Source organism: Rhinopithecus roxellana, chromosome 18, assembly GCF_007565055.1.
Source record: "Rhinopithecus roxellana isolate Shanxi Qingling chromosome 18, ASM756505v1, whole genome shotgun sequence".
NCBI classification, from domain to species: Eukaryota; Metazoa; Chordata; class Mammalia; order Primates; family Cercopithecidae; genus Rhinopithecus; species Rhinopithecus roxellana.
The window spans coordinates 4,094,304-4,115,265 of NC_044566.1; the positions used below are offsets into that span (position 1 = coordinate 4,094,304).

Here is a 20,962-nt window from a genome sequence, read left to right on the forward strand (position 1 = left end):
ATAGTGGGAGGCAACTTATTTTTAACCACCAACCAGTTAAGCCACCATTGCCTATATTTGGAATGGTTGAAAACAACCAAATGTGTCTTTAATCTTATTCTTATCCTACACCAATCAGTTACTTGATTAGTAGGCTGTAGCTACGGAGGAGGCTGTAGCTACGGCATGAACCAAAGAAGGCAGGAAGGTTTCACTTGGAAGGTGATGGAGAAAGAGAGCAAACGTTCGGGAAAGAAACATTTTGGATGATTAAGGAAGCTTTATAAATGGCATGTAGGGAGGCGCAGTGATTGGAACTGTGAGCACTTTAAGGTTTTTAGCCACCATGCCTCCTTTCCTAGAGGGTTACCTGTGGCACGTTCTCCCGGCCCACACTCAGATTCTGTCCTGAGCCGGCTCTGCTTCTCAATTGATGCAGTGCGGTCTCCACCATCCCTGGTCTTTCAGTGTCATGGCCAGTTGTTGGCTCCTGTCTCTGAAGTCAGCCTTTCCGGATCAGATCTTTCTTGATTGTTCAGCTTGTCTTTTCGTGTTTGTGCTGACCTCTGTGGAGACCTTTAGTCAGCCTGCTTCAGGAATTCACAGGGTCTCCTCCTTCCTCGTCTTCCCTGCCCACTCGCTGTCTTCGCATCACCCACCTCTTGATTCTTTTTAGCAACCTTTGGCGTATCTTTAACTCTTCCTTTCCCCCCACCTTGAATCACTTGCCGAGCTGCCTGTTCTGTGCCCGACCGTCCTGAATGCCCTAGTTCAGGTCTTTCGGGTTTTCATGGTGTCTGTGCACTAACTTAACTGGATCCTGACTTCTGGTTGGTTCCTGTTCTGTCCAGCTTCTCCACTAGCACTGCTTTTCCTGAAATGGTTCATCCCAGAAACTGGGGGTGACACCGCTGTATTCGTTTATTTGTACACAGCACTGCTTCACCAGCTGGTCTTCAAGACATTTGGACAGGACCTGTTAAAATTGTGGCAATTTTTACTTCTTGAAAACAGCTAATTTAGATTGGTTCCAAAGTTATAATAATCTACAGGTGTCCCTCTACAGATTGGACCGCCCTTTTTGACCTCTGTCCTCAGGCCTTGGCTCGTGGGCCTTTCTTGTTGCTCCCTGCTGGGGCTGAAAACTGGGATTTTCCCCCCACCTAGCCCTCCTTACTATTCCCTTTGTTTGGATTCACTTCTGCTTATCTTCTTACTAAAATCCTACTTAATCCTTCAGTCCCAGTGAACATACCAGTTCTTAGTACAGCCTTCCCTTTGTCTTTTGCGTTTTGTTTTAATGTATGTCTTGATTTTATTTTAGTGGTAAATGCCTTTCAATGTATTACCAACATCAGTAGACTGAGTTCCCATTTGTTGACTTGTATATGATGGGACTTCAGTGTATCAAAGAAAATATCCAATGTGTTTATAAGTATTTAATGTAATTGTTTTAATAGTTAAATATTATGTAATGATTTTGATCAAAAGTTAATTATAAAGCCTAAGATAATAGGGAGGAGGTGGAGCAAGATAGCCGAATAGAAACCTCCACTGATTGTCCTCCCCACAGGAACACCAAATTGAACAACTGTCCACACGAAGAAATTCCTTCTTAAGAACCAGAATCAGGTGAGTGATCACAGTGCCTGGTTCTAACTTCATACCACTGAAGGAGATACTGAAGAGAGTAGGAAAGACAGTCGTAAATCGCTGATGCTGCCGCTCTCTCAACTTCAGCAACAGCTGTGTGGCACAGAGAGAAAACCTGGGCACTTTGGGGAGGGAGGGCTCAGTGGTTGTGGGACTTTGTATTGGAACTCAGTGCTGCCCTGTCACAGTGGAAAGCAACATTGGGCACAGAGGTAGCATTTAGACCAGTTCTAGCCAGAAGGCTACTCACTGGTCCCAGCAGTTGGAACCAGAGTTCTGGCAAGCCCCACCACCGTGGGCTAAAATGCCCTGGGGTTCTAAGTAGACTTGAAAGACAGTCTAGGCCACAAGGACTGCAGTTCCAGGCTAAGACATGGTGTGGTGCTGGGGCTCTGAGCCAGTGGCCTTGTGGGGCATGCGACCTAGTGAGACCTCAGCCGGGGCAGCCAAGGAAGGCTTTGCACCGCCCTCCCACAACTACAGGCAGTGCAGCCTGCAGCTCCAGGGCAGACTCCTTCCTTCTGCTTGAGAATGAGGGAAGAGTAAAGACGACTTTGTCTTGCAGCTTGGATACCAGCTCAGCCACCTTTAGGATAGGGCATCAGGCAGAGCCCTGAGGCTCCCAGATGATGTTTATAGACATACCTTGGATCAAAAGGGAACCCACTGCTTTGAAGGGAAGTACCTGGTTCCTGTCAGGATCCAACATCTGCTGACTAAAGAGCCCTTGGGCCCTGAGTAATCAGCAGTGGTACCCAGACAGCACTCACCATGGGTCTTGCATGAGACTCAAAGACGAACTGGCTTCAAATGTAACCCAGCACATTCCCAGCTGTGGTGGTTACAGGGAGGGACTCCTTCTGCTTGGGAACAGGAGAGGAGACTTTGTCTTGCAGCATGGGTAACTGCCCAGCCACAGTGAGGGAGAACATCAGGTGGGCTCTTGGGAGTCCCCAGTTTCAGGCCTTGGCTCTTAGACATGATTTTGGAACCTGCCCTCGGCTAGAGGGGAGCCCACTGCTCTGAAAGGAGAGAGAGACTCAGGCCTGGCAGCATTCATCACAAACTGACTGAAGAGTCCTTGGGCCTTGAATGAACATTAGCAATAAACAGGCAGTACTTGCTGCAGGCCTAGGGTGGTGGTGGACACACGGAGAGGTTCCTGCTTATGGAAAAGGGGAGTGAAGAGTGGGAAGGACTTTTTCTTGTGACTTGGGTGCCACAAGAAATATTCAACTGCGGTAGAATAGTGCAGCAGCTAGATTCCTAAGGTTTCAGCTTCCAGGCTCTGGCTCCCAGATGGCATCTCTAGACCTGCCCAGAACCAAGGGGAACTCACTGCCCTGAAGGAAAGGACACATGCCCATCTGGCTTTGCCACCTACCGATTGTAGTGTCCCAGGGTCTTGAGCAAACATAGGTAGTAGCTAGGAAGTGGTTACCATGGGTCTTGGGTGCAGTCCAGTGCTTTGCTGGCTTCGGGTGTGAACCAGTGCAGTCCCAATGGTGGTGACTACAGAGGTATTTGTGTCACCCTCCTCTAGCTGCAGCTACTCATCTCACACACACACACACACCCCTCTCTCTCTCTTTCTCTCTGTTTGGGAGAAAGTAAGGGAAGAGAACAAAGAGTCTCTGCCTAGTAATTGAAAATTCTTCTGGATTTTATTCAGGAACACCACAGTGGTTCCTGTGTGAATCAGCAAGAGTCTCAGCATGACTGGGCGTGGGGTGCCCCAGTTTAATGCAGATATAGCTGCTCTGAGACCAGAAACTTAAATCACAACACCCAAGTCCCTCTGAGTACGTAGAAGCCTTCCCAAGAAGGATGGGTACAAACAAGCCTACTCTGTGAAGAGGACAACAAACACCTAACTCTTCAACGCCCAATGCCCAGATACTGACAAACATCCACAAGCCTGAAGTCCATCCAGGAAAATAGGAACTTGCCAAATAAAGCCACCAGTAAACAATTCTGGAGAGACAGATGTGACCTTTCAGACAGATCATTTAAAAATAGCTATTTTGAGGAAACAGTGAAATTCAAGATGACAGAGAAATCAGTAATCCTATCAGATAAATTTAAAGAGATTGAGATATGAAAGAATCAAGCAGAAATTCTGCAGTTGAAAAATGTAGTTGACATACCGAAAAATGCATCAAAGTCTCTTAGTAGAATTAATCAAGCAGAGGAAAGAATTAGTGAGCTTGAAGACAGGCCTAAAAATACACAGAAGAGACTAAAGAAAGAATAAAAAACAATGAAACATGCCTAAAAGATACAGAAAATAGCCCCCCAAAACGGCAAATCCAAGAGTTATTGGCCTTATGGAGGAAGTAAAGAAAGACGTAGGGGTAGAAAGTTTATTCAAAGGGATAATGGATAACTTCCGAAACCGAGAGAAAGGTATCAATATTCAAGTACAAGAAGATTATATTAATAAAACACAGAGTAGATTTAACCCATAGAGGACTACCTTATGGGATTTAATAAGCAAACTCCCATAGGTCAAGGATGAAGAAAGGATCCTAAAAGCAGAGAGAGAAAAACAAATACCATACAAAGATGCTCCAGTACATCTGGCAGCAGACTTCTCAGTGGAAAGCTTCCAGGCCAGGAGACAGTGGGCCTGACATATTTAAATTGCTAAAAGCAAAAACCTGTTACCCTAGGATAGTATATCCAGCAAAAATATTCTTCAAACATGAAGGAGAAATAAAAACTTTCCCAAACAAAAGTTGAAGGATTTTATTAACACCAGCCCTATTGTACAAGAAATGCTAAAGGGAGTTCTTCAATCGGAATGAAAGGATGTCAGTGAGCAATAAGAAATCACCCAAAGGTATAAAACTCACTGGTAATGGTACTCAGGAGAATGCAGAATAGTATAACACTGTGTGTAAACTACTCATATCTTGAGTAGAAAGGTTAAAAGATGAACTGATAAGAACTACAACTTTTCAAGACATAGTACAGTAAGATATAAGTAGAAAAAAAAGTTAAGCACAAGGACAAAGTTAAAGTGTAGAGTTTCTATTAATGTTCTCTTTCCTTGTTTGTCTTATTGTTTGTGCAATCAATGTTGTCATTTAAAAATAATGAGTTTTCTTGTTTGCAAGTCCATGGTAACCTCAAATTAAGAAACATACAATAGATCCATAACAAATAAAAAGCAAGAGATTAAAACATAAAACCAGAGAGAATCACCTTTACTAAAAGGAAGACAGGAAGGAAAAAAGGAAGAGAAGATTACAAAACAAGAAAACAAACGACAAAATGGCAAGAGTATGTCCATAGTTATGAATAATAACATTGAACTTAAATGAACTAAACTCTGCAGTCAGAAGCTGTAGAGTGGCTAAATGGATTAAAAAAAAAAAAAAAAGACCCAATGATCTGTTGCCTGCAAGAAATACACTTCACCTCTATAGAGACACCTATAGACTGGAAATAAAGGAATGGAAAAAGGTGTTCCATGCAAATGGGAACCAAGAAGAGCTGGGGTAACTATACTTACATCAAAGAAAATAGATGTCAGGACAAAAGCTAGAGACAAAGAAGTCATTATAGAATGATAAAGGGGTCAGTTCAGCAAGAGGATATAGCAGTTGTAAATATGCATCCAACATTGGAGCACCCAGATAATACAAAGCAAATATTATAACTAAAGAGAAAGATAAACCCCAATACAATAATAGCTGGAGATGTCAACACGCCACTTGCAGCACTGGACGGATCTTTGATACAGAAAAGCAACAAAGACATTTGACTTTATCTGCGCTTTAGAACAAATCGTTCTAGTAGATACTTATAGAACATTTCCTCGAGTGGCTTCAAAATACACATTCTTTTCCTTAGCACATGGATCATTCTTAAGGATCATATATATTAAGCACAAAACAAGTCTTAAAAATTTTTTTAAAATGAAATTCATCTCTTAAAAATCAAAAAATATAATTTCATCAAGATTCTTCTGACCACAATGGAATAAAACTAGAAATCAATAATGAGGAATTTTGGAAACTATACAGACACATGGAAATTAAACAGTGTGCTCCTGAATGACCAGTGGGTCAATGAAGAAATTAAGAAAATTTAAAATTTTCTTGAAACAAATGATCATGGAAACACAACATATCAAAACCTATGGGATACAGCAAAAGCTGTACTAAGAGGAAGTTTATAGCTATAAGCACCTATATCAAAGTAGAAAAACTTCAAATAAACAACCTTAATGATGCATCTTAACAAGAAAAGCAAGAGAAAACCAAACCCAAAATTAGTAGAAGGAAAATAGTAAAGATTAGAGTGGAAATAAATGAAATTGAAATATTACAAAAGATCGATGAAACCAAAAGTGGATTTTTTGAAAATATAAAATTGACAAACCTTTAGCCAGACTAAGAAAAAAGAAGACCCAAATAATGTTTTCTTTTTCATTTCTGATTTTAAAATTGATACTGCAGAAATTCAGACTCGTTAGAGGCTACCGTGAACAACTGTATGCCAATAAATTAGAAAACTTAGAAGCTTTGGTAGTCAACAAGAGAGGGACCTGCCAGAGGCCATGTGGCTCCAGGGGCTGTGTGTCTGTGTCTGTCTCTACCCTGAGTGGGAACAGGAGGCTACTTGTGAAGTCTCATCTCTGAAGGCGATCTGTTGATCACAGACAGGCTGCTGGGTTCGCTGCAGCCGGAGATGTCTATGGAGGTTCCCCCAGCACATTGCTCTGTCTTCATGTGCATCTCGGTTTCCATCCGAAATCACTTGTTATTGAACTGAGAACTTTTCCTCTGTCTAGTTAGCAATATCACTAGGAGTAAATGTGCTAAGGGGGAAACTGCTTAGCATTTGATTTCTCAAATGTTTTTCCTGAGACCCAGTCATCTTTACTCTGGGTTAAGAAACAAAACCCTAGGGTACCCCCTTTTACCTTGTGCTGTTGCTGTTACTGTGAAGATGTAGACAGTATGTGTGACTCTAGCTGTCATCAGATCATTCATGGACACAGTGCAACATCATACCTGTTAGATCATGGCTTTGATTCTGCCAGGAGGCCTAGTGGGAGCAGCTGGCATGATGCGTGCTGCCTCTAGTGACCCATGTGCACCATCCTGCTGCCCAAGGCCTTGATGTAGCCCCCGCAGGGTGCCCTGCCTGCACCTTATCACACTCTGAAGAGCAGCCTATGGAGCATAAGAGAGAGCCGAGGGGAACATCCTCTCCTTTAATTCTGAACTCATATTCTGTAGTGGTGATTTCTGTGAGTGGTTGGTTGTCGTGTGACTTCAGGTGTCTGGGCAGCGTTATGTGTGGAATATGTTGGCATGTTATGCTCGAGTCCTAGGGCTCAGCTGACCTTTATGAGCTTTATCTGCTACTGAATTAATGAACAAGGGCTTTATCAGGCATGAAACTTTGGTGACAGAAAATTCTTGGAGAATTGGTCTGGGACTGAAAGAGGTAATAAAAATCTAGAGCCTAGGCTCAGTGCGGTGACTGAAATAGGAAAAACCACTCGTACAGTGAATTGTTCGTTTATAAGTTATGCTTATAAATATGACTTAATTTTTGTTAATTGATGAAATATCAGAAATGAAAACCAATTTATCTCGATTTTCATTTCTGAATGGATCATGGGCTGTGGCACTGGCCGGGTAGGAGGTGAAATCTTAGCATAGCCCATGGTCCAGCACTGAGCAGTATTTCTGCAATCATAAGAATTTAACCCATTTTAGGTAGCACATATCCAATAATTTTCCTGTGCCACATCTCTGGCAGTGTTTTCTTCTTGGAACTTTGGCATTCCGTCATTACCCAGTTCTCTTCAGTCCTCCCAGTGAGGCATTCAGGGTTCTGTCATTCTAGAAGCCGGCCTCTTCCTGATGTTTCACTGTGTCTCTGCATATGAACATCACCTGCTCAGATGTCAGAATATTTTCAAAACCTGTGTGTCTGTACCTGGATTAAGGGGCGTGTCCTTCCTCCTCTGTAGGCTGGCAGCGGTTTGTTTGTAGCTCACATCACTGAGACTACATAATTGTCTTCAGTTTGCTTTTGTACAAAATGATAGCACTCACTTTAAGGTAGAGACTGTTACCCTGTTTTTAATCTGTTCCCAGTGCCTTGTAATGGTGCTGCATACATACAGTAGTTGAAATTAATTTGAGTCAGTGACTATCCTGCAAATGGGCAGAACTGTAGCTAATCCCTATAGGCTATGGAAACCCTGCTTAGCTGTTCACAGTTGGAAGTGGGTCTGCAGCAGTGCAGATGCTAGCTTACTTTGCCCTCTGTTGTGTTTTAATAAACTAAACAGTAAAGCACCGTAATAACTGCATGATACATTCAGGATTTGGAAACATGGTGTGGATGAATTAGACAAGTGGTGTTGAGAGCTTGCATTGATGGAAACGTGCTGTATCTGCTAGACAAATTCCAGTAGCCTCTAGCCACGTGGGGCTGTGAAACTCTGAAAATGAGATTAATGCAACTGAAACACTGAATGTTTAATTTTTAAAAAAATTTTAATTGACCTTACTTGAAATAGCCACAGGTGGCTAGTGGCTGTTGGATTTGAGGGTAAAGAAGCATGGCAGAGAAGGCAGGTGGGACAGCCTCCCAGTTGTTCAGAGGTCTGTCTGTCACTGCCACCAGCAGGAAGACTTCTGCATCCTAATCCTCAGCCTCCTTATGCTGTGGGCGAGGTCCCTGCTGTTGCAGACCCCACTAAATTCCCAGTCCCTGAAGGTACCTGTTGTGCTTCTGTGAGCTCCCTCCAGTACTCTGGGTGGGGACGTGTCTTGCTCGGAGAGAGATCAAAGGAGAGCTAAGAGAGAGAAAGAGATGGAAAGTTAAATATTGAAGGAAGGTGTTGGCCTTTTTTTACACAGCACGGGGAAGACTAGTATGTGGAGGGAGCACTTACATTTGGTAAATGTTCTTACACAGATCAGCCACCTGAACCTTTGTGGGATATTTTTATTACCTACATTTTACATTTCTATTGTCTGTATTATTTACAGTAAGTATGTTTGACATCTACATATTGCTATGTTTTTAGAAGCAGAGGTTTATTCTCGCCTCTTTCCTGAAGCCCATGTTTTATAAAACTGACATGTTATCTAGTCTAGAAGGGAAGGCCCAGCCGGGTGTGGTGGTACATGCCTGTAATCCCAGCTACTCGGGAGCTGAGGCAGGAGAATCGCTTGAACCCAGAAGGCAGAGGTTGCAGTGAACTGAGATAGCGCCATTACACTCCAGCCTGGGCAACAAGAGAGAAACTCCATCTCAAAAAAAAAAAAAAAAAAAAAGGCAACCCACTGTGCTGGGAATGCTTGAGAGTCTGAGGAGAGAAAAATGTGGGTGGTGGGATTTGGAACCTCTGTCACAGCATTACTTCCTGTGCTTTTCTGTCTTCACAGCTATTATTGTAGGACATACTGATAATAGCTCAGTAAATTTTCTTAAATTGATGAGAACAAGAACAGTCTTTTTGAGCATTGGTTAACAGTTATTAAGGAATGAATAAAAAATTGTTGAAAAACAGGGAGAAGACCAAGTCAGCATGAATTTTGAGTGCTCTGTGTTTTGAACATGAGATTTTTCCTAATACTTGTGACTTGCTGATTCTCCTGACTATGACTTTCTCCAGCCACTACTTAGCAGCCACAGAGCGGAAAGCAGTGCGCATGAAGGTGGAGACACCCAGAGACTGGAGGAGAGGTGGAACCAGGAAGTCCTGGGTCTGAGGTGCTGCCCCCAGGGTTGAAAGGCATGCCTGCCAGCAGACACAGTTGGGAGCCAGAGCGTGCTGTGGTCTGAATGTGTTTCCCCAGATCATCTGTTATTACAGATGATCACCAATTGGATGGTATTAAAAGGTGGGCCTTGGAGGTGGTTAGGTCATGAGGATGGAGCCCTCGTGAATGGGATCAGCACCCTTGTAACAGCTGTGAGGGAGCTGTTTTGCCCCCCCCCCCCCCCACCGTGAGGATGCAATAAGGGACCACCTGCGGGTGCCTTGGTCTTAGGCTTCCAGCCTCCAGAGCTGTGGGCAGTGCATTTCTGTTGTTGATAAATGACCCAGTCTGCGGTGTTCTGTTCCCAGCAGGGGTGGACTGAGGCCGTGTGTTCGTCAGAGGGACGGCAGAGCAGAAGCAGTGTCCCCATGAGTTGCAGGCCAGGACCCTAGTCCCGGGCTCCGTCCACCTTTGTGTTGGATGCTGACGTCTCCCCCCCCCCCCCCTTTTTTTTTTTGGCATTCCTCAGTCATTTTGGTCAAGTACCTGCTCTGGGAACTTCCTGAGGAGCGAGTGCATGCCAGGCAGTTAATCCATGTGAGCGCTCACGGTTGACTCAGATAGAGACAGAGGAAGCGATTTCCGCCCCCATTTCAAGGGGTGCTTCAGTGTTTCTGGGCTCTGGTGCTGAGGAGGCCCATGCTTTTCCTCATTCTTGGTGTGAACAGGTGTTCCTCACTCAGAGCTCTTTGCATCCTGGTTTCTGGGCTTCTGAATGACTCTGCTGTTGTCTGGGGCCTCGGTTTTCTTTTGACCTCGTGCCAATGCTTGTGGACATCTTCGATCTTGTGCCTTACACTCTTTCTGTTTAGTTGTGTGATGATTTCTTTGATTGACTTATGCTTATATTTTTGGTTTTCTGTATCAGCAACTTTTATTCTGATGTGGAATGACTATAATACTTCCTTTTTCCCCTTTGCTCCTTTATTCCCCCCTCCTTTTTAGGCAAATGTATTTGTCGTCCTTTCATGCCTTCTTATAATTAAGGTTGGTACACTGAACACGCTTTGGAAGTGCTGTCCGAGAGTTGGGACTGGCAGACTCGTGTTTTCTGGAGGAATCTCTGGTGTTCGTGTTTTTGGTCACTGTTTCTCTGGCTCCCATTCCCTGGGTAGGAGGACGTAATCCTTCTGGTAATAGTGTGGGTATCTGGGGAGCAAAGACCGCCTGGGGTGCAGGGAAGGTGGTGGGAGTTCACGTGGGCCTCCTGTTTTCAGCACACGGGCCCCTGCTCCGGGTTGTTGCCGGTGTCCTCCGGAAACTCTGAGGCCCGGAGAGGTGAGCGCGTACCCCATTAGCACACCCCCCACTGAGGCGGCACCACCGGGGGCCCTGATGCCTGAAACTTGTGCTGACTTGTCACCCCTCATGCAGCTTCCAGTGCTGATTCTGGTTGTCTCTTCCTCATTCTTTTTGTTTTTGTGAGTTTATGCTTCTTGGAAAAGCCTATTAACTGTCAGGATGCTGTGGATCTGGGGAGGAGAAGCACCTAATAGGTGGGCTCGCTTTCCAGTCTCTAACCTGAAGGGAAAGGCGGTTTTTGTATTTTTTGTTAGTCTTGATGCTGCTGCTTTGGTAGAAAACCTCACAGACTGAATAACCACATTCAATAATTCTCCTTACTTTATGCAAAGCTAAAGGCTCTGTGACATCTGTTTTTCTCACTGCCCAAAGAACTTGGGCCTGAAGGTTGGTTGGGATGCCGTGCGCAGTCCTGGCAGTCTGAACACTGCCGGAGAGAACCTGGCAGCAGAGCTGCTTTCTGGGCACCACTTCTCCCTGCTAGACTCAAGGCAGCAACATGTGTGTGCTGGGATCGGGGCCTCTTGTTTTCACAGACAGGTGCAAAGGGAGATTCTCCTTACTCAGAGTGTTATATGTCTGTCAGTTCGCAATTGTCCTGTCTGTAAAACTGATGACTCTTTCCCCTTGTGTTGCATTTCTCCAGGTTGCCTGAAGCTCAGCAGAGAGTTGGAGGCTGCTTTTTAAACCTGATGCCACAGATGAAAACCCTGTACCTCACGTATTGTGCCAATCACCCTTCTGCAGTGAACGTCCTCACGGAACACAGGTTCGCTCGCTAGGCGCCTGGGCAGCGGGAGGGTGGATGGCTCTGGGTCCTTCAAATAGTGCATGAAATAGGATGATGCTAATAGTCCCTTGGTTATCAGAGGATATGAATTTTAATTACCCCTCAGAATTACTGCTGAGAAGTACTGGTAAGAAGCCTTTGAAATGAGGGTATTTCTGTAAAAGACAGACCTCGTTTGACGTCTTCCCTACAGCCTGAAGCCCTTTGGTTAATAGGTTGAAGGGTTGGTAAGTGTTCTGGGGTGTAGCCACAAGCTTAGTCAAGGGTCCTGGAATCATATTTCTCTCCGTTCTTAAAACTGGAAGTACATGAACCCGAGTTTACATCAGCTGTAAGAAAAAGTATCCCATTTCAGATTAATATTAGGTTTTATACACAAAACATTACATTGGAGACCGTTAGCTTTTCAACCTGAAACTAAAAACAAGTGCAACAGAGAATGCACAAATGTTCTGCTTATTTTGTGAGGCAAGACAGTGTCTGCTTCCTGCGAATTGGAGGAATATGTTTCTCAGCTGTTTCAGTTATTGAGGAGGCTCTTGGTTGTTAGTGTTAAGAATTGGTTTGGTTGAGGATTGGCTTGGAGGAGACCACACCGGGGCTTAGAGGGCTCAGAGGCTCACTTTCTGCTTCTAAAAGAGACCAAAGATTTGTATCAATGTTTTTACAAAACATTTTATAATTTCTTTTGAAAACAGGAATTCACATATTTTCAAAACCATAAATGGAAAAAGTATTATTTTAGTAGCATGAAGATAAATGCCATTTTCTTTCTAACTTAAATATTTAACTTCAGCCTAACCGAACATTTCAACTTAAAGCCTCTTCAGTGAACAGGTGTTGGTTTCCTCTTTAGAAGCACATTTGGGGCTCAGGTGTGGCACTGCGTGGGTGTCCTAGGACAGCTCAGACATGGCAGCACTGCGGACTCGGCTCTGGCTGCTCCCTTCAGGCTCTGCAGCCTTGGGCAGATTTCCTCTTGTCTCTGGGTTTCAGCTTCCTTTCCTGAAGGAACTCATTCACAGGGATGTTATAAGCATTCAGCTAAAACTATCAGCAGGTCAGCTCAGGGTGAACACGCCAGACGCTCAGTGAATATTTTGTTGTCTTCTGTTGTATTTTTTTTTTTTTTAAAGACCCTGGATAGTTATTGTTTCCTGGGTGTGCTCAAATATAAAAAGATTAAGATTTGTTTGAACTTCCTATTTGTTACTAAAGCATCTGCAGCCCAGAAAGGAAACAGCAGCCTTGAACAATGCAGGGAAAGGAAAGGAAGTTAGAACTCACAGCAGTCGCAGAAAAGGAAAACCCAAAGAAACCTCCCTCTGCACGTCCTGTTTGGGAGTGTGGGCTGTGTCCGCAGCACCTCCAAGCATCCAGCATGTTTCCAGTTATGCACTATGCCCCTACCCCTGGGAATTTATAGAGTGAATGAGATTTCCAGAAAGCACAATGCAAGTGTTAAATTTGTATCTCTGGAAGTTCTTCAAGAATTATTGATGGAGTGATGAGGAAGATGAACAGAAAGTTCATCTTTCTGAGGACCTGTCCTAAAAATGACATTGAAAGTCACTGGGACTGTTAGTTTCCTAAAATACGAAGCCATTCAAGAGCAGTGCTTGTGGGTGTGTGCTGCGTTTGTCCTCTTCTCTGTTATTGCCGTAATTAGTGTTTGTCAGGTCTTAATGAACGTGTAGCATTTTCCTCAAGTAACCAGAAGAAAGAATACAGGTGGGTTTTTGAGTCAGGAGGGTCTTTATGCCTCCTTCCCAGGGCTGCCCAGAGAGTGGAGGGGCAGGCTGAGGCCCACTCTGGACAGCAGCCCCGGGGGCAAGTCACTGTTGCTTTAGTGCTGGGAGTCAGAGCTGCAACGAGAGGAAGGTCCCCCGAGCCAGCAGGTGCCGCCGTTGTGGAACCTGAAGCTTGTGTGCCCTCCTGAGGTCCCTGCGCCATGAGAGTTCCCCCTCTGTTGGCTACACATTCCTCCCTACCCCAAAGAGCACGGCAATGAATTGGGGTCGGGCTTCCCTGTGCCAAGGCTCCTTCCTACTTCCTGCCTTTGTGCTGGGATTCTTTCTTGTTCCTGTTGCCGGCTTTTCCATGTGTGTGACGGTCTTTGAGCTGCCACGCCTGTGGGTAGACTAATCTGCTCATGCCGTGGTGTAATTTTTGAGGATTGGTTCAAGTGTGGTGGGTTGAAGTTTAAAGTCTTATTTGCATCTTCACCGTCCTTGTGTTACTTGGGTTTAAGTTGTAAGTGTGAGCCCTGCGAGTACAGAATGCCAACTCTGAGCGTTTTAGCAGCTCTGACCTTCCACGGTGTCCAGTGATGGAGGCAACACTTGTCCATGGCCAGCTATTTTGAATGAACTATGGGTGCCATAATTTAGTCTGTGAAAACGATTTTTTTTTCCCAGCAGTTTGTTCTTCTGTGCTTGGCTCTGTGCTTGCGTGTGTTTTGTGGCTGCCGTCAGCCCACAGCACAGTGTCAGTGAGGACTGAAGAGACCACTATGGACGAGGCTGTGGGCATCAGCAGAAGTGAAGCTGAAGGAGCCGTCTTTGGTCAGGGTAGCTGTAACTAGCTGTCCGTCTTACCGTGGCACTCCTTTTTTTTTTTTTTTTTTTTTAAACTTCAAACTGAAACTAAAATGATCCACAAATATTTATAAAATTTCATTTCCTTTTTAACTGTGTTTGTTCTGGCATTGTAAGAGTGTCTTGTGGATATTAAAAGGAGTTTTGCTTACACACATTTCACTTTTTTGGCTTCAGGGCTTTTTTTAAGGGAGTGGTGATGAGGGTAACTCTGTTTAGTTTTGTTAATTTTTCTCTGCTGTATCATAGTTAGGAAATTTCACAGGTAACCCTGAAATACAAATAATGACCTGAATGGATTTTTCCTTGATTCTTATTTTGGTGGAAAAGGTCCTTATGTGGATTACATTTAAAGCAGTTGAAATTTATTTTTAGTGTCATAAAATTTGATTTTCATGGAACCACCTGATAAATTCTCCAACACCTAGAGAATTGTTGGTAAAATATAAATTGCTCCTCTCTGAAGCCCTCATGTCACTCTATTCATGCTTTAGGAATGGATAGAGTGAGTAGTGGAAAGGGGAGCACTTCTAAGTAAACTGGGCAGAGGGGAGGGACGTGTGTGCAGAACAGACTGCCCGTGGTCAGAGGGGCCGGCCGTGCCATCCACATAGTGAGGGTCCGCCTTGGATGCAGAGCATCAGCCGTTCTGCCGGCAGTGATGGCTTGGGCAGTGGCCTTCATGCAGGCTGTCCTCTGTTTCACTTGCGGAATTGTAGGTCTGCCCCGCCTAGAGTTATGTTTGGGGTATTGATGTCTGTGAGTGCCTACCCTGGTGCCCAGCATGGTGAGTGGTCCCGAGGCTCCTCTGTCCTTGTGGTCCTGCTGTCCACAGAGTGCTCACTGTTGCCCCAGCTGAGAAGGGGGCGGGGGACAGTGGCTGTAGTGGCTGCAGCGGAGGGGGAGTCTGTCCTGGACCTTCCTCAGTTCCCCACCCATCTCCCCGGGTAAGGTGGATACTGAGGAAAGAAGGCAGAGGTCACGTGTCCATGTTTAGAAATGATAGGAATACGTGCGGTGTGCTCACGGGCTTACGTCAGTGCAGCCTGCACAGTGAGCAGGACACCTTGCTGTGCAGGTAGGTGCTACCCACAGCAGGCCCCTGAAGTTGGCACTGCACTTTATTTCAGTAACCTCCAGCCTGGGATTGTCTCAAGGAAATGATTTTTGGAAAGCACAAAGTGTTATAGACAACAGATGTTGAGTTGTCTGTTGCCCACAAAAGTGCACGTGCTGTCGTGCGTGTGCGCGCTCTCTCACAAAAGACACACACCATATACCCACACTCAGAAGTACTCTGATAGTTTCTGTGCTACTGATTTTTAAAACAGCATCAACATGATGGACAGCCTTACAGAAATAATTATGAAGCCTTATATATGGAGTTGATAAAATGTTTCTCGTCTTATTTTTTTATAAGTGGATATATGCAACATTACCCTTTTTTATAATTTGCTTTAGTGTTGATAATACCTGTTAAGTGTGTATATGTATTTGTTCATTGAAAGTATTTCTTGTTGGCAAGGACAGACAGAGGTGCTGCACCTGCATTGTTACTCTTTTTACACAGCGTAGGACCGCACCCTGGCCTTGGTTAATGAGACCACCCTGGTTTTGTAGAAAGCATTTAAGACGTGAGTGGCCTTCTCGGAAGGTCTTATGTCTTAGGAAGTAGAAGGCTAGTTTCCTAGTGACCGTTTGGTTTTCAGCATGGTGTTTGAATTGGTTTCATTGGGGGACATTCTCCCTAGCTGCCTTGGCAGGGGATCCACATGGAATAAGGAGGGTAAGAAGCGGGAAGGGCTGGCACCACCCTGGCTCTCAGTCCTCCTCATGGGAAGCTATGTTTAGGTTGAACTCTCTGAAACTGTTAATATTCACTGTTTGTGGACTCAGTTTCCTCTGGGTTAACCTAAACACTGTCTGTCTGTTCCCGAGGAGCCCTTGATGGATCTGGTGTCCCCTAGACCTCTGGCAGTGGCCAGCTTGGCTGGGGTGGTGCAGTGGGAGGCTCCTGTGAGACCAGAACCGGAAATTGGCTTGTTTCTCAGTTTTGCTGTTAGGATTTTCATATTTATTTTAGGACATCGTTTACATAATGAGGATATAAAAGTATCTTTCCCTTTTAAGGGAAAACTTCCAGACTAGGAAAATTTGTTCCTAGTTTGAGTGTGCCATGGGTATCATTTGAACCCAGCTCGGCTGACTAGAGACCCCTGTCTTCTAGGATGGGGCGTGGTGACGGGGAGGCGGGGGGGGGGGTCACCTGGGTCTCCTGGATGGGATGTGGTGACTGAGAAGTCACCCTGGTCTCCTGGACCTGGCATTGGCTGCCAGCGCTGGTGCTGCCTCCCCTCCTTTCTGTGGGCTGCACACTGTCAGATGTGTGGACTGACGGCACATGCAGCGTGAGGGACAGCAGACCTGGGGCCTGGCAGAGACCTCAGAGATCGCCAGTGAAGGGGTGTCGCGGTCAGGTGACTGTCAGCCTTGACAGACGTGTGGGTGAAGAGCCAGACCCCTCAGAATCCTGCGCATGTCCTCTGCCACAGGTGTGGGAACTCTGAGGACAAAGGTGACGCACATGAGGACTCCCTGTAGGGAAAGCTAGGTGAGGTACCGTGAAGGGAATGGTGAAAGAGGAACACGGGAAGATCTAAAACTTTCTAACTCCTTAATTTTGGGATATGCACTCAGTTTCTTTGTCCACACACAGGGACCCCTTCCTTCCTTACGTGTTGTGAGGATTGAATGTAACAATGCTTTTGAAGTTCTAAAGCATAAATCAGCATTCGCTGTCTGCATGCAGGGACCCCTTGCTTCCTCATGTATTGTGAAGATTAAACGTAGCAAAGCTTTTGAAGTTCTGAAGCCTAAATCAACGTTTGCTCTCTTCTGCTGCTGCTTCTCCCATTCCTCACCCCAAGAGCCATTGCTTACTCCCAGGCTGAGTGCTGGCAGCACATAGGTGGGGCCTGCTTGCTGGACGGTCGAACTCACCTCTGGGAATGACCGCCATGGGCTTGCTCTAGCTCTTTACCAGAGCAGCTCAGTCCTCGTTCTTACCGCCCTGAGACTCTGAGATTATTGGACTCCATTCTGGCTCTGAGCGTTTCCATTGGACATGTATGCATGGCACTGATGTGCCAGAGGGCCTCGGGCGTCAGTGGGATCTCATGGAGACCCACACATCCTGTGCTGTGTGTAGTTACTCTTGCTCATATGAGAGCAGGAACAGGACCCCTCAGGGGTGGGAATCCCCTTTGGCATTTCCAGATAAGCAGCGCAGATTTGGGATAAAAGCTGGAGCCTTCCAGATGTTAAAAGCAACACTCATGTTTCATGAATTCTGGCTGTTGCTCATGGAGATCAGAGAGCCACCATTGTCTCTCATTGCTAACCACACGTGTCTCCCTTGCCACTTGCTGCCCAGTGAGGAGTTGGGGGAGTTCATGGAGACCAAAGGTGCCAGCAGCCCTGGGATTCTCGTGCTGACCACGGGCCTGAGCAAACCCTTCATGCGCCTGGATAAATACCCTACGCTGCTCAAAGAGCTCGAGAGACACATGGAGGTACTGCTCTTTCATTCTCTTACTCGGAGTCCTTACCAAGGGTTAGTGGCATGGTCAGACGTAACTGTGAAAGGAAATATTATTCATGATTTATTTTAGAAGCCAGAACCAACAGAGTTTATAAAGAGGTTTTACTTAGTGGATTGTCAAAATGATTTTGTTAAATATTATGTTTTTCTCCTTACTCCAGCTCTATTAAAAAACATTTACCGCTTATCTCTCTTTTACCCACCGCTGCTGATTGAAAAGTTTCCAAAAGCTGAAACATGAGAACTGATTTTCAGATAATGTTGAGATGTCTTATCTGGATCATCAGCTACAAACAATGTGTGCATAAGTTATAGGGTAATACTGTACTGATCATTTAATGAATGATTATGCTCTTTTAATTTTGAATAACAGGTTGCAGCCTAGCAGAAATTTGGGTTAAAGTTACTCTCTTGGCTTGAGTTGGCAAATCTTTTCTATAAGGGGGCAGACTGTAGGGTCTTCATCACAGCTACACGGCTCTGCCGTTCTAGATACTGCATGTGAGCCGTGGCAGTGTTCCAAAAAGACTTGATTGATGAAGCAAGTGTTGGCTTCCTCACCCCTGCTGCTCGTGACTGTTCTCTTTCAATGTATGTTTCCCCTAAGTCTGATGGCTTCATGATTTTCTGAAAGACTGACACTTTAATGCTGACGGAAAAAGGGAATATTAAGGGTTGAAAAGTATTAGAAAAGTTTCAAGTTGGTCTGTAGAAAGTACCTTTTTAAGAAAAGCTTTTCCTTATGAAAGCTAATTGTATGTTTCTTTTACTCAAAGGATTATCATACAGATAGACAAGATATTCAAAAATCTATGGCTGCCTTCAAAAACCTTTCAGTAAGTGATTAAGCATACTGTTTTTTCCCTCCAGACATTATTGTGACAAATGAATGTAAAAGAATTATCAACTGAAAAAGTCAAATGATTAAAAAATGACTTGTGCTGACATGAAAGAAAAACAGAGTGGCATTCTATGGCTGGTAAACTCCTTTTAGTGGACTATGATAGAATAATTACTTAAAATTTTTAAAATCACAGTATAATTGATGTTAGATCTACTTTAAAATTATTTAAAACTTTTTTACCCTTCATTCATGTTGTCTTTAATGATTTATTGCAAAACAGAACAATGGTGGTTCCATTTTCTCTGCTGTTGTGTTGTCTTACCAACTGCATTTTTGAAATATATGCCTTATTTTATAGCATAAGTTATACTTTGTTTCTTCTCTTCAGTCTTCTATATTGGCAAACACTAACAAAACCAGAATGAAAATACAGTTTTGTCCTGTCCACATTTCTTTTTCATACAAGTGGCAAAATCTGTTCTATTTTTCTAAAATAATACTTAGTATTCCAGAGCAGTTGTGTGCGTTGCTTCTTTTGACTTGATGACATACTTTCAAGCAAATACTTTCAATTCCGTATAATTAAGCAGATCATTCAATAGATTATCTGTCTGAAGAAGTAAGACATAAAGCAATAATTATCTTAAGGACGATACAGAGCAATGTGGCCAGAACTTAAGATTCTGGAAGTTTCTGTCTGTTAACAGTGTTGTTCTGTGTCTGTCAGGCCCAATGTCAAGAAGTCCGGAAAAGGAAAGAACTTGAGCTGCAGATCCTGACGGAAGCCATCCGGAACTGGGAGGGCGATGACATTAAAACTCTGGGCAACGTCACTTACATGTCCCAGGTCCTGATCCAGTGTGCTGGAAGCGAGGTACTGTTGCCCACATGTATGCACCAGGGTTTCTGTCCCACTCTTAGAAGCTCGTAACAGAAGATTTTAAAGGCATCTCAGCCAATGAAAAACATCTAATAGAAGCTCTATCTTATAATTTGTGAGCTACTTTTTTTTCTTGACACAGGAGAGAGGCTTATGGCATGTTAGAGAGGCTTAGAGCTGAGTGTGGACTTATTGACCAGTTTGATCCAGCTGAAGTCAGTGTGGCCTGAAACCCACGTGAACTGAAGGATAGCATGGAGAAAGACTTGCAGGAGTCCCATGCACACATCTGCACGGAGCTGTATGTGCTTATCTGGCCAGCAACTCTGTACCAAGGCTTGCTCTCACAGGGACCTGCCGCTCTCAGTGCTTTCAGGTCCTTATACTTTCCTGTGGAAGTATGCTAGCTGACGACATATGCTTACAGGAGTCACAGTTTTCTTATGGGTTTGGTTTAAGTGAGAGATCAACTCAGATTTTTGGGACATACCCACCCACACAGTGAAAATCGAGCAGTTTGTTTCATGATTCATACTGACATACATTCAGTGGGTCACTAAACAGGCACCTCTTTTTGAATTTTATTCTGCCTCTGCAAAAATAACATGATCAAAACATGCTAAATGACTCATTTTTGAACACGAGACTCTAAGGAGAAAAAGAAAACTAAAACTTGAAACTTTTACAGTGTGTTTTCCTTTCCACCTATAAAATACCATCCCGTCTACATAGTCCTGTAGTTTGGGTACCATAAGAAACCGTGATTATAAAAACCTCACATCTTTTCAGAAGCAGTTTCTTTTTGAATCATGCTCTTTTAAACTTTAATCTGTGGAAACATTTCCCAAAGTGTATTCTTTATAATATTAGATCTATACCACTCTGGTGGGTGTTACTCCAAAATGCTTCAGAGTGGTTCTGATCACGACTGAATGTAATTAGTGGAAAGATTGTTTATGACAGAGCTCCTCAGAGACTTGGCTCTCAATGTTCCCAAAGTATGTTGTGAGTCTTCAAGAGAGGACTATAGCAAGTCGGTCTCAGTGGCTTCTTTAAAGTATGGAAGACTCTTTTCAAGGTGATTTGCATAAGCCTAATGTTCTGAGGAATATACTTGGGGAAACTAATTCCTAGGACTGATTACAATTTTGGGGGCCGTAGTTTAAATGTCAACATGTGAAAAGGACTGTCTGGCATTTTTTGTCTCTTTTTGGATTCTTAGGAACTTTTTTCTTTCACTTATCGTCTCTTTGGCTTTTATCTTACTGAAGCAAGTGATTTTTAATACATAAGTAATACTTTTAAGTCTGATGTAAACCAGGTGATGTTTATGGGGTGGATGAAAACAACACTGAGTTGACATTTGGGAGGTTTGGGAAGTGCCAGGAATTATTAATAGACCAAAATTGATTTTAACATTTTATCCTATCCTTTCTTTAGGTTAAAGACTTCACCTGTTCCCCTGACCCCACTAAAATGTATAGGTTCTCTCCTTTTTCTCTGAACCAGAAAAA

General features: G+C 44.1%; 1 protein-coding gene across 9 annotated transcripts in view; it reads left to right on the forward strand.

The window, feature by feature from the left end:
* ARHGEF7 (Rho guanine nucleotide exchange factor 7) overlaps window positions 1–20,962 on the forward strand; it is a 180,511-nt gene that overhangs the window by 131,344 nt on the left and 28,205 nt on the right. For 7 of the 9 annotated variants that reach the window (XM_030921998.1, XM_030921995.1, XM_030921994.1 and 4 more), the window contains 4 exons: window positions 11,383–11,505; window positions 17,557–17,695; window positions 18,501–18,560; window positions 19,296–19,442. In XM_030921998.1, coding sequence (XP_030777858.1) covers window positions 11,383–11,505; window positions 17,557–17,695; window positions 18,501–18,560; window positions 19,296–19,442 — 469 coding nt within the window. Of the gene's footprint in view, window positions 1–1,552; window positions 1,612–11,382; window positions 11,506–17,556; window positions 17,696–18,500; window positions 18,561–19,295; window positions 19,443–20,962 lie in introns of all 9 variants that reach the window. The other 2 variants (XM_030921997.1, XM_030921999.1) reach the window with 1 other exon arrangement.